Source organism: Heterostelium album, assembly GCF_000004825.1.
Source record: "Heterostelium album PN500 unplaced genomic scaffold PPL_scaffold11, whole genome shotgun sequence".
Taxonomy (NCBI): Eukaryota; Evosea; class Eumycetozoa; order Acytosteliales; family Acytosteliaceae; genus Heterostelium; species Heterostelium album.
In genome coordinates, this window is record NW_008805073.1 from 777,360 (window position 1) to 790,850 (window position 13,491).

At 32.7% G+C, this 13,491-nt stretch overlaps 5 protein-coding genes across 5 annotated transcripts; 3 read left to right on the plus strand and 2 right to left on the minus strand.

The window, feature by feature from the left end:
- Positions 1-1,361: 1,361 nt before the first annotated feature.
- On the plus strand, positions 1,362-5,619 carry PPL_09694 (uncharacterized protein; the record flags this gene model as incomplete). Its single annotated transcript, XM_020580487.1, has 9 exons — positions 1,362-1,506; positions 1,639-2,817; positions 2,897-3,032; positions 3,171-3,282; positions 3,392-3,831; positions 3,889-4,135; positions 4,213-4,542; positions 5,112-5,362; positions 5,451-5,619. The coding sequence occupies 9 exons, from the start codon at positions 1,362-1,364 to the stop codon at positions 5,617-5,619; spliced, it is 3,009 nt and encodes a 1,002-aa protein (XP_020429074.1).
- Positions 5,620-6,112: 493 nt separating this feature from the next.
- On the plus strand, positions 6,113-7,042 carry PPL_09695 (uncharacterized protein; the record flags this gene model as incomplete). Its single annotated transcript, XM_020580488.1, has 4 exons — positions 6,113-6,158; positions 6,225-6,266; positions 6,791-6,882; positions 6,944-7,042. The coding sequence occupies 4 exons, from the start codon at positions 6,113-6,115 to the stop codon at positions 7,040-7,042; spliced, it is 279 nt and encodes a 92-aa protein (XP_020429075.1).
- Positions 7,043-7,336: 294 nt separating this feature from the next.
- PPL_09696 (uncharacterized protein) lies at positions 7,337-9,856 on the plus strand (the record flags this gene model as incomplete). The annotated part of the gene is made up of 4 exons (XM_020580489.1): positions 7,337-7,505; positions 7,848-8,027; positions 8,304-8,446; positions 8,504-9,856. The coding sequence occupies 4 exons, from the start codon at positions 7,337-7,339 to the stop codon at positions 9,854-9,856; spliced, it is 1,845 nt and encodes a 614-aa protein (XP_020429076.1).
- Positions 9,857-9,919: 63 nt separating this feature from the next.
- PPL_09697 (FAD-dependent oxidoreductase) lies at positions 9,920-11,315 on the minus strand (the record flags this gene model as incomplete). The annotated part of the gene is made up of 3 exons (XM_020580490.1): positions 9,920-9,986; positions 10,032-10,237; positions 10,332-11,315. The coding sequence occupies 3 exons, from the start codon at positions 11,313-11,315 to the stop codon at positions 9,920-9,922; spliced, it is 1,257 nt and encodes a 418-aa protein (XP_020429077.1).
- Positions 11,316-11,768: 453 nt separating this feature from the next.
- On the minus strand, positions 11,769-13,235 carry ncfA (tetratricopeptide repeat protein; the record flags this gene model as incomplete). The annotated part of the gene is made up of 1 exon (XM_020580491.1): positions 11,769-13,235. One exon carries the CDS (start codon positions 13,233-13,235, stop codon positions 11,769-11,771), a length of 1,467 nt encoding a protein of 488 aa, XP_020429078.1.
- Between the last annotated feature and the right edge of the window lie 256 nt (positions 13,236-13,491).

Here is a 13,491-nt window from a genome sequence, read left to right on the forward strand (position 1 = left end):
CTCTTGCAATTCATACCAATTGATAAAATCATATGAATTAGTGTAATAAAAAGGATTTTAATATAAATTTACCTAAATAAATAAATTTATTTAATTTTTTATTGAGTGTTATTATTTTGAGACGTGATGTGGATTAAAAATAAGTAAGTGTATTTGTTTTTGAAAATTTAGTTTAGATAAATTTAGTTTTGTTGAACAAATCAAATGATTCTCTATTCTAATATAGATAATAATAATAGTAATATTATTTATCCAAAAAAATTAAATTAAAATAATAATAAACCAAGATAATCAAGTTTTATTGGATTAACAAAACAACAACAACAATAAAAAGAATCATCTAAGCAAAGTAAGATAAATCTTAATATTAACTAGTTCTATTGATCTTTAATTATTATTTATAACTATGTTTGACAAAATAACAAATTAATTAAATTTAATTAACAAAATAAAAAAAATTTTATGGTCATCAATTTTTTTTAAATTATCAAATGTCAAAAAAAGCAGTAATATTCAAAGTACATTTTATTCTATTTAATAATCAAATCAGCTAAAAGGTACCAATCAAATCTAGATTTATACATAAAAATTATAATCAATCAATTAATCCATCAACAATCAATCAATCAATTAAACAAACAATTGATCAAACTAAATCAAATCGAATCAATTAAAAACCAGAAACAGTAAACATTTTAAATTTGAAATGACCAACTCCATCAATTAATAAATTCATTCGATTAAGGATTGAAGTTTGTTTGGATTTGATTGGTTATTTAATTTATCATTCATCGTAACAACAACAAAAAAAAAAAAACAAAATTGTTCAAAACCAAAATCAAATAACAATCGACCAAAATCTTAATAGATATAACATTCATTCAAATAACAGAGTTTTTTTTGCAACTCAAAAAAATTGCTGTTTTTTATTTTACTATCATTTAATTTTTGGTTTATATGTTTTTCAGATAATATTAGATATTTATAGAATTCAACTTTTCATTAAGATTCATAGATATATATCGTTTACAGAATAATAATAGCAATAATAAAAATAATATAAGAATAGATTAGATTAGATTTGTTAAGTTTTTTGTTTACCAATTAATCTTACTTATTCCATTTTATTTATAGTTTATAGATTAAACATTAAAGATAAACAGAGATAGATACAAATATTAGATTAGATAAATTATAGTTTAGAATATTATTATTATTAGATTAGTATTAGATTCGGGTTGTAATATTACCCTTTACAGGTCAAATTTGTAGTAGTTTCTCGAAAGTTGAAAGAGAGAAGCTGTCGACGACGACTATCTTCTAAAAGTTAGTAGCAGCAACACACCTGCTACACAAGAGCCATGACTACAAACAATAGAAGATTTGTCAATCATATCATTAGAAATGTTGTACAACAAAACAGTATTCCAGATGGAACAATGCCCTCTCCAGAGGCACAATTCAATCTTACAAAATACTTTGACGATCCAAACACTGTTGATTTAGGTATGTATAATTATAAACACCCAACTATATAGTTCAATTTCATATGAATATCAATATATTAATATAATATTGATATCACACACACATATTACACACACATATATAATAAAACAACAACAACAACAACAACAGTCTTTATAAATATGATGGAAAGAGTTAGAAATGAGAGATCACACTATGAACCTGTACTCTCAAGAATCTTAAAGTTGATCAAGAACAATATATCGTTGCATCCACCTAGCTTACAGATACTACACGATCTAGACTTGTTTTGTGTCGGTATATCACCGTCTGCCAATGCAACACTGCAAAAGAGTATTTCCTACATTCGTGCACTCATTAGCAACCAGATCAAGCAACATCCACAATATATAGAGTCAAACACAGGACTGCTGATTTCTTCGTCATCATCGATCTCATCGGTGTCGTCACATCACTCTGCATCATCGGTGACATCCTCCACCCTAACAAAGTCGTCGCCACTCGCCAACAACGGAATCACTTCAAGTACCGGAAGTAACAGTAGCGTTATTGGTATTAGCGCCAACTCAACAACAACAGCAACAACAACAACAACATTAACGACAATGTCAAATTCAACACCTGGCATCACAAGTGGTGGAAGTCATCAGCATCAGCCATATCAACAACACCACCAGTCAAATAGTACCGGTGCGATTGGCAGCAGTAGCAGTAGTGTGAGTGGCGACCGACGCGCGAGCATCGGAATCGTCAGAACCCGGAGTCAGTCGGCGTCGACCTATATATCGCCACGCGACGACGCCGTTCCCAGTCTGCTGGCGCAGCAACAGCAGCAGCTACAACGATCCTCTCTCGACTTGGGCAACATCAATGTGTTGTCGACCTCGAACAACTCATCGGGTGGCGGCACCGCCGTCTCCTCCTCGACATCGACATCGTCATCGCCACAATCGTTCAATGATTCACCGATTCGCAATTCACTTCTCAATCAAACATCCTCAACAACAACATCAACACCACTTTCACCGACACTAACATCAAATAACAACAACAACATTACACAATTTTCAGATAGTAACAATAACAACAATACAATCTCGTTAACCAACAATACAATTACAAACTCAATATCAAGTGGAAATATATCATCTACACTATCGAATCTTAGAGACAGTACAAATAACGCTGGTATCCTATCATCATCTTCGAGTAGCAACATGACAATCTCACCAACATTATCTAGAAGACTGGCATGTCAAGAGGATGGTTATATCAATGACCTAATGGGTTTGAAATGTTGTCCTTCTAAATCAATTTCAAAAAATAATAGTATGTTAAAATATTGTGATAACATTCTGTAGAGAATGTTTAAGAAAATACTAACTTTTTATGTTATTCTACAATATAGAAATACATAGTTTATTAACACATTCACCATTTGGAGTGTTAAAAGGTGGTGAGATAAAAGGAAAAGATATATTCATTTGTCCTGATGATACTAATAATATGGATCCAATTAATATTGTACAACAAACAAAGAAAAAGTAATATTAATTAATAATAGTAGTTTGCGATAAGTTTAACTAATAAACTTTATATTTTAGGATGGAGCGTAAAGATGCGACTATATATACAATTAGAAGAAGAAAAGCACCGGCATTATTTCAATATAAATACTATAGAGATCAAGAACCGCTGAAGATCAGTGAAAGTGAGAAGCAACAGGTTATCAAAGTAATTAATAATCCATCGACCGCACAAGATCGTTCCATTGCAACTAAAATATTTATTAAAGTATGTTGAAAGAGATATTTAGATAGATTAGAAATAGCAAAGATCATCATTGATTGATTAATTAACAACAATATATCTCTATTTTATTTTGCTATTGTTATTATAATAGATTTTATTAGATATCTATTGTAAACATGGAGTGGAAGGTGAGAAGTTGATTCAAAGCTATTTCAATAGTATTATTGCAAGTCCATATAGGGATGCACGTTCACATCTCTTCAATATCATATTCAATCTTAGTATTCATATAAATATTTATTCAGAGTTGAAGTTGGACGATGGTTCACAGGGTGTGATTGGTGATCTCCAGGAATCGGTGTTCTCACTGCTGCGCGAAGTCTTACTGTATTGCGTGAAGCACGAGCAAGACGAAAAAGTCTGGCTGGAAGCACTCACTTGTATCATATTTTTCGTTGTAGACCAGGGTGTTGTCATCCGCAGTCGACTACACTCTCTCAACTCACAGATCATCGCTGCTCTCCTAAAGTATGCCAACGATACAAGCGATCAAACAAAGAGAATGTTAATAAGAATGTTATGTAACTTTTTGTAAGTAATAATATTAGAAAAAATCAAACAAACAAACATCTAATTTATAAATTATAGATATAAAGATAATAATAATAATAATAATAATAGTAGTAGTAGTAGTAGTGTTAGTAATAATAATAGTAGTTATATGTATTTGAATGAAGAAGAGTTGAATAATATTGGTGGAATTGATTTTATACTAAGATTATATACAACTATTAGATCCAACGAAGCAAAGAATAATTTATTTGTTATCATATTTGATTATGTATTACAATCAGCATTGAAAAGTCAAACTATTGCTGATAGTCAGTTAACTCAAGTATGTATTATAATCAAACGATCGTTTTAAATGACCATCATTAATGATTAATAATCTTATTTTATTATCTTATATAGGATGCACCTGTATTATTAGAGTTATTTAAAAGAGCAGATGCACCACATTACTTTGTTCAATTATTTAAATGTATACCAGAACGTGATTTCGTATCAGACTTCTTTTTATTTACATCTGCCGATAAGAATCACGAGTCATCATTCTCCTACGAAGATCTGACCATCAAGTTCTCAATGAAGATACACGAGCATGCTGTTCGTTACCAAAAGATCGATCAGTCCTGTGAGAAATTCGTCTCTGAGGTCCAAGATAACCCAGAGAAGGCATCTGCATTACTTCAAGAATGGTTATTCAATGAGAATGATGAGTTACTTAGATTTAATGGAGCTGTATGTATTTTTAAAATTATATATCATATATATATATATATATATATATATATAAATATGATCGTACAAAGTTAAACTAACTTTTTATTTTGGTCAAACTTACTTACTTACTTTTTTTAATAATAATTTAGAAATGGTTACATACTCTTCTTAAAAAGACAGTGATAGATAAGGAACCACCCAATTTCGCAATGAATATATTTATACAATTGGCATCACATCCCAATCCAGTGCAGCGAAGAATATATATATCGTTGACAGAACGACTTTTGTTGCTGTCAAAGTACAAGCTAAAGACTGGAGAATCGAAATCGAATGAAATCTTGGAGTTCTTCAATGAGTGTATATTACGATTGGTTACCTACGGTGAGAAGGAAGAATCGAATCTGATGATGATAGCCGATATTCTGTTTGATCTTATTTACAGTAGAAATGGTAAACATCGACAACAACAACAACAACAACAACAATATTTTATAATAATAACAATCAAACTAAAAATATATACTAACATTCAATTACTATAACTATTATTAGGAACGAAATCATTGTATATTAAAGATTCACAGCCCGATACCAACTATTCATTGTTTTTAAATAATCAATTTGTGATATCGACCAGTTTAATCAAGTCAATCAATGTAGTGATTCTACAGTATGTGTTCTCCAATATCACTAGTGCCGATCGATACAATGAGACTAGAATGGTACTGTTGCATCTGCTGATCTTGCGTTGCAACGAGTCTGAAGATCTCGCCAAGATCGGTGGAATCAGTTTCTTTAAGAATCTTATGAACGATCCATGTACTCCCATTGCCTAGTAAGTATACAATACAAGTCGATAATGAATCACTTTCTTCCACGCATGCTAATACTCGAATCATGTTACTCTTAATATATATATATAGTCACTCTAGTTACTTTTTGTTAACTCAATTGGAGGCGGAAAGTCCAGAGCAATATAGATCAATCTTGCAGCGTCTGCTATCAAAGGCCAGAGAAAACAATGATGAAAACTTGATTTCCAATCCTTTCTTCCAGGTGCAAGGTATCATCGACATGACTCATAAGACCTAAACTTAGTCCACCCGATATTATTTCAATCTGTATACATATATGTATTGTAGAATTCTCTTCTCTCTTTTTGAATGAACAAAATTAATTTTTACTTTAATCATTATACACACCCATCCAAAAACACTCTCAATAATAACACATCATCGTTCACCATCACATCGCCATTGCCTTCACCAACAAACAAACAAACAACAATAAAAAACTAAACAAAAAAAAAAAAAAAAAACAAAAATAATAATATTAAATCAAATTGTCCTTTGACATTTGAAAATTCACTTTAACAAAAATTATTATGAGTAGTCGCAGGTTCCCTCCATTGATGCCTCAGACCTGAGGTTCACAATGTACCAACCTCAAAATACAAAGTTTTTTTTTAAAAAAATATTAAAAATAGATAGATATTTATGTTTAAATTTTAGTTATTGATAAAAAGATTCAAGAATCAATTCATCTTCATTTTATTTTTTTAGATTTTTGTCACAAAACAAATACAATGACTCTCCCATCAATTATTTCAAAAGATCCTCTAGCCCCAATTTGTAAGTAAAATAAATATTAAGATTTTAAGAATTTCTAACTTAAAAAATAAAAAAAATTTTAAACAGCTAGAAAGTCAAAGACAAGTGGAGGTGGCAACACAAAAGTATGTAATTAAATTAAATTAATATTATTTTTAAAAATAATATCTCTAATTTCAAATTTGAAGCCCGGTACCAGAATAGTTTCAGAACCAATAAAAGGATTCAATAAAGGATCTTTCGGATTTGGTCTTTAAGAGTTTCTCAACTATTATTGTATTATCCTATTATAAAAATAAAGATAAGCAATCATTTTTATTAAAGCCTAAAATACAAATTAAAAATCATCAAAAGTTTTGAACAGCAGAAAATCACATCGCGATTAAAAATCAAATCGAATTAGAGTTTCTGACCTTTTTAAAAAAAATTGACCTTTTGATGTAGCGACATTCTGTGAAAGCTAGATATTTAATGCGGATTTTTTTAAGAAAATAAATACCTTGGTTGTTTAAATATAAGTGTTTTAAACAAGTTACTTTCATTTTAAATTTCAACAATCTTTAATAATAAAACAATTAAATAATGGGTAAATAAATAAACAACAATTTTAATTGTTTATCAATAATTTACCAATTTTATTAATAACTTTTTAGTACAAGCTTTTGATGATTCAAATGGTGGAAGTGGTGGTGGTGGAAGTGACACAGGTTCTGGATCAAGAAGAAAGATACAAGGACATCAAAAAGTAAGTTATTCTTTGAAAAGTATTATTATTTAATTTAATTTAATTTTAAATATAAAAATAGCCTGCTTCAGCTCCAAGATTACTTTCAGGACCACAGAGTAACAATTATAATCCATATGCAGGTCAAATGAACACTGGATCATATACTTTTAATCCATAAATTGGATTCACTCAAAGAAAAGATAATTCTCAAAAAATATTTATTCATTAATTAAAATATTATTAATGATTTATATTTTTATTAAATAAAATGTATTTTTATTCAAAATTATCAAGATAATAAACTATTACTGACAAGTCGACTTTCATCCGCAATCAAATAATTCATTCGGTTGGAAGAATTTAAATTTGTTTTTTATTTTTTTTAAGTAGTTTGTTTTTTTTAAAAAATTTTATCAAGATTTACATTTTTTGTTTTTGATTGTTTATTTATTTATTAATATCTATATAAATAATGTCTTCAGCAGCAGCTGTAAATACTTCAAAGAATATTTTAAAGTTGGGAAATAACTTGCTCAAACAACAAGCACAGAAATGGACGAAAGAAGAGATTGCAGAGACTGGTCGTATTGAGAAGGTACTCGATATGATGGTACGTGAAATGCGTTCCAACAATGGCTGTGGTATAGCAGCACCGCAAGTCGGCATTCCAAAGCAGCTGTTCTTACTTGAGATCGATTCAGGTTCCGCTCAGATAGAATGTCCCAACTTTCCACTGACGGCATTCTTCAATCCGACCATAGAGATTGTCGACGACGATTACATTGTCGGCCGAAAGACAGCAGGTTCCTCAAAGAATCTACTGAATCTCACGAAATTCAAACGATTGGTTCAATCGGCATCGATTACACTTCCTCGCAAACAAACGGCATCGAACACCATCAACATGTGGGAGTCATGCTTGTCAGTGCCAAACTACTATGGTCGAGTAACAAGATCACGTCGATGCATCATCAACTTTACAGATATATCAGGAAAGGATAGATCTATAGAGGCCGATGGAATCATCTCAGCATGTTTACAACATGAAAACGATCATCTCTTGGGAAGAGTATTCATCGAGCGATTAAAGAATGGTGTCAACGATTTGGTGCATGTAGACGAAATGAAGCATGAAGATTTTAACGAAATATTTACATTATCAGGTGATTATCAAATTACAAAATAATAATAATAATAATAATAGTAATAATAATCATTCAATAATAGTATTTAATCAAATAAATAAAACTTGTAAATTTTTAATTAACAAAAAAATGCAATGATTTGTTGTCGACTCGTTCGTTTTTTTTGTTTTAATTTTTTTGATTGTGAAAAAAACAATGAAATTTGTTAAATAAATATATTATCTTATTTATAATAATAAATACAAACAACTATGATTGAAAGAATAAGATTAGATAGATTACTATCTAATCTAGGTCTTTGCAGTAGGAGTAAAGCATTATCTTATATAGGTATCAATAGAGTAACTGTTTTGGGTCAAAAAGTATCACCAAAAACTAAAGTTAATGTAGAGGATGTTAGAATCATGGGAAAAAAGTTAGAGAATACAAATCCGTATGTTTATTGTTATCGATAGTATCTGCTTAATTTACTTTTGAAAGTTATTAATTTTTAGATATTGTATTATTATTATTATTCAAAAAGATTAACTATTGCAGTACATAAACCAAATGGTTATATTTGTTCGAATGCAAGAGAAGGAGACCATAAGATTATTTATGATTTACTACCACCAGAGTTTGCAAAGAGATTACCAACACTGTCGGTGGCAGGTAGACTCGACAAGTGGGTCACCGGTTTGGTATTGATGAGTCAGGACGGAAAGATAGTGGAGCGTATCATCACACCAAAAGACGATTCATTCGGTAAGATCTACGATGTCGTTTGCAAGGCACCGTTCAAAGGCAACGAAGCAGAGGCATTCGAATCCGGTACTATGATGTTGCGAAGTGAGGAGGAACCATGTAAAGCTGCAAAGTTTGAAGTGTTGGATAACGATAGGAACTTGGCGCGTCTCACTCTCTACGAAGGTAGATATCATCAGGTGCGTAGAATGATGGCTGCTCTCGATAATAAGGCAATGGAAATTCATAGAATCAAAGTGGGTCCCATCGATTTGGGCGATCTACCCGCTGGAAAGTGGCGTTATCTGACGGAGGAGGAGATGGAAAAGATCAAAGCTATACAGGTCACCAAGTCGGCGCTGACCAAGAAGAAATACAACAAGAAGAAGCTAGATAATAGTAGAGCTGATGCCGGTGAAGATGATATCGATGAGGATGATGAAGGAATGGATGATATAGATGAAGATGAAGAGGATGAAGGCGACGATGACGATTTCAATGAAGACGACTTTATGGATGAGCTAGAGAAGGAGGATTTGGAGAAACAACGAAAATCTAAATCCAAAGAGGTGTACGATGCAGAATATAATAGAAAGTTACAGACATTGATTAGAGACGAGAAGATTCAGAGTGGTTTGATTGGTGTTTCCGCGGAAGAGGAAGAACAGTCACCGGCTGTTGTACCCGAAGGAGTGGATCCAAGAGATCTCATTACCAACGAAGAAGTACAAGAACAACTCAGAAAGGCTATCTTGGCAAAGAGAAGCAATGTAAGATTCAACAAACGTGGTGAAGTCATGGGAATGTTTGAGAGAGAGGAAGATGAAATTACAGAGACAGATGCAAGTCGTTTAATCGAAGAGGATTCAGAGTATCAAGAGTTCCTCAAGGAAGATGATCAAGACGACCAAGACGATCAGTTTTTCGATGGATTCTCAAAGAAAGACGGTGAAGACATGGAAGACGACGATGACAACTTGCTGAGTGGTTTGAATACCAGGGATAGAACAATGTACAAAAACTCATTGCCATCGAGCAAAAAGAAATCAAACAAGAAGAATTTTGAAAAAGAAATCAACAAAAAACAACTCAGAGACAAACTTAAATCAAGAAGAAACAAATAAATCGATTTTAGAGCAATTTTTTATTTATTTATAAACTATATACATTTGTTAGGGTATTATCAATTAGTTTTCTTTTTCTTTAGTCTGTTGCTTTGATGACTTGAAATAGTAGACATAAAGATCATATACTCTGTTTATGAAATTGATTATGTTAGGTAGATAGGGTTTCAAATACTTGAAAGGTCCTGGCAGTATCATTGATACAAAGCTTTCTAGAGCTCTTGGTGAGTGTAAATCATCCAGTGATTTATTTGTGTCATTGCCTGATTCTTTTGTTCTCTTTAGCATCTTTGTTTGATAGTTTTCAATAGCTTCTTCCATTGTTTTATTACTTAGTGATGTTAATTCTCTTGCCAATTCTAAACTATCCATCATTGCCATCTATAATAATATTATTAAAAAGAAACAAAAACTATTAGTAACTAAGTTTATGGATTATATATATATTGAAGTTATAGATATGAATTTTACTTACATTAGCACCATCACCAGCAAAAGGTGGCATAACATGAGCACAATCACCAACTAGAGTTACTCTTGAGTTAACCCTCCAGTTATTAATATTATTGAATCTTGCAGTGTCACTTAAATTTCGAACGGTAACCGGTGCTTTGGTTGCTTCTTTTATGAGGTCCAAGAACACTGGATCCCAATCGCTATATTCTTTTAAGAGGTATTGTCTCACCAATTCTCGATCGTTACCAAGTAGGTTTGATTCTTTTGCAAAGTTTTCATCTTTTCTTGATGAAAAATAAACGACCATACTCCCACTGGTTTTCTGTTGTGCAGCTACAAACTTGCCGTCGCTCAGTCCAAACATATTGCCACCGTTCACCCATGAATAGACGGTTGGACATACCTCTTTGGGATTATCAATCTCTGTTTGAATAAAAAGTATACCGGAATAGATTGGTTCTACATTTGTTACGAATGGTCGAATCTTTGAAGCATAACCGTCGGCACCCACGAGAAAGTCGACAACCTCTTCTTTTCCACCTTTGAATTTCAGAAGTATACCGCTGTTGTCTTCATTCATAATGACATCTTGTAGATGGTGATTCCACATCACAGTGTCAGGCTCTAGTGAATCTATAAAGATCTCTCTGAGGTCACCTCTATCGATTTCTGGTCGGCTGTTGAAACACTTGAGATCGGGCATTAAGAATTGAACGACTGCATACTTGTCGACCACCGAATGATGACCACCTCCAGGTCTAATTTTCTTTAGAAACTCATCATAGACACCTGCGTCTTTGATTGCCAACTGTCCAGAATCATCATGGATATCTAAACTACCACCTTGAACTCTTGCAGTTCTATCGATATCTCTTTCATATAGTTTAACATTGGCACCTCTTTGCTGCAATAATCTAGTCAAGACGATACCGGCTGGACCTCCACCAACAATTCCAATCTTTTTATCTTTAATTAAATGATCACTATATTGGGAATTTGACATGTTATAATAAGAAATAAATAAAACTAAATAGTTGAAAATAAATCACACTTTTTTTTTATCGATCAATCAAATTAGCCCTATTTATAAACAAATATAATATTTTTTTTTCGTCCAGATAATAATAACATCATTGTTGGTGCTTTGGCGAATCATTCAAGTTGTTTCATGAAAGTTTGTCAATTTGATTTTAGATTTATTGTTTTTTTAGGGTGGCTTAATATGTTATCTCCTATTTTCATTTTTTTTTTTGATTTTTTTTTCTATTAAAAAAAAAATGGCAATGCTTATGATTCGGATAAGCATCAACTATGATGTTATTATCGAGACGAACAAAAAACAAATTATTTATAAAACTAGTTTAAAAGAATTCTATTTTTAATGGTTTTGGTTATAAAAAAATTAATAATATAACACGTATTTAATTTATTACTCTTTTCTGATAAAAATAACAGTTTAATTTGAATATTGTTGTTGTTGTCTATTTACAAAGGCAGATGATGGTTTTAGTGACGTTGGAATTGGTGGAGTGGTCGATCCGCTTGGTCTCGGTGGAATAATGGGCGTTGGTCTTACACCGGATCGATTGAGTGGTAATGGCGCAGAGGTTGGTGATGATGAATATATTGAGGGTGGTTTGGTCGATGTTGGAAGTGGTGGTGCTGGTGCTGGTGCAGATGATTGTGGCGCAAAATTTCTCTTTAGTGTATTCGATTTATAGGTTGTTGGTTGTTGTTGTACTACTGGCTCTTCGCTGTCCTCGAGGTAGCTACCTCTGAGTTTAGCGGGTAGAGCTGCATCCGCTTCAAAGTTGTTCTTCTGGCCATCGCGTGAAAGATAGAGCTCTGTGACTTCGATTTTCAATGCGTGCTCCAAGTCCTTTTGGTATTTAATATAACTAAAGTCAGAGGCTGACGATTTAAATCTGATTGCCAATCCAGACTCTTGGAATTTCATTTCGATCTTCTCGTTGAGTTGTTGGAGTGTACAACTCTCTGTGATTTGGATTAGCCGACGATCCTGATAAAAACATTTGATTGTGATTAATGGTTCTTTGACTGCCATGGAGATTGGACGCGACGGCAAACGTTTAGTTGTGCCTGGAAGAGGAGGTGCTGGTGGTGGTGGTGCTGATGAGGAGTTCGATTTGTATGTTGGAAGTGATGGTGCTGACGATGACAATGAGGGTTTGGGTGCTGGTAATGGCTTTGATCTTGGTGGTGAAGGTGCCGCTGATGAAGTTGATGCACTCGATGATTGCTGTTGTTGTTGTTGTTGTTCGACTCGAGCGAGTAAAGGTGATGGTGAAGTTGGTGCAGATGAGGAATATGTTGGCGTTGAAAGTTGATCTGTTTTCAATTTGGGTGGAGCCTGATCCGATACTTTCGGTGGACGGAACAGCTGATCCAATGGTGCAGTTCTAATCTTTACTTGTTGACCTTCCATCAGCTTCTTTAGTTGCTCTCGGAACGCTGGATCCGCTGGCAACGTTCCGCATTGCTGCGCCAGGCCAGCAACGGAACCACCTGCAGCACCTAGTGACATTGATTTATTAAAGAGAATCTCTGCAAGCATCAATCTAAAGTTCAGTCCCAACTGTGTATAATCTATATATTCGTGACCGCGCAGTTTCGAAATGGCTTCATCGTAGTCGACTATCGAGTGATTGCGATCGTCGCATTGCTGATAGCAAACACCTCTCATGAAAAATGAAATTGCCATAAACTTGTCCAACTCTGTCGACTTTGTAAAATGGTCGATCGCCTCTCTATAATTGCCCATCTTACAGTAGATGATACCTATATTGTATTGAATCTTGGATGTTGGATCGACCGATTTCAAAGCATTCAATGCGCTGTTACAATCACCATTTTTAAAACTCTCTGAAGCCTGGCTCCATTTGTTGATGGTTTGCTTTAACATGTTTCTGGTGAAAAAAACTTTGTCTATATATGTGAAAAAAATTCCTGGAACTACAAAAAATATTGATAAATATATTTGGAATTATATTGGATATCTATATTTAAATACATAATAGATAGGAATTAAAAAGTTAATATTAGTATTCCAATTTAAATTAATTTATCGTAAAATTAAATTTATAAAGAAAAGGTACCAATATTTATTTAATAATAAAGAGAAATGGAAAAAGAACGTTTCCACATACTACTACGCTACT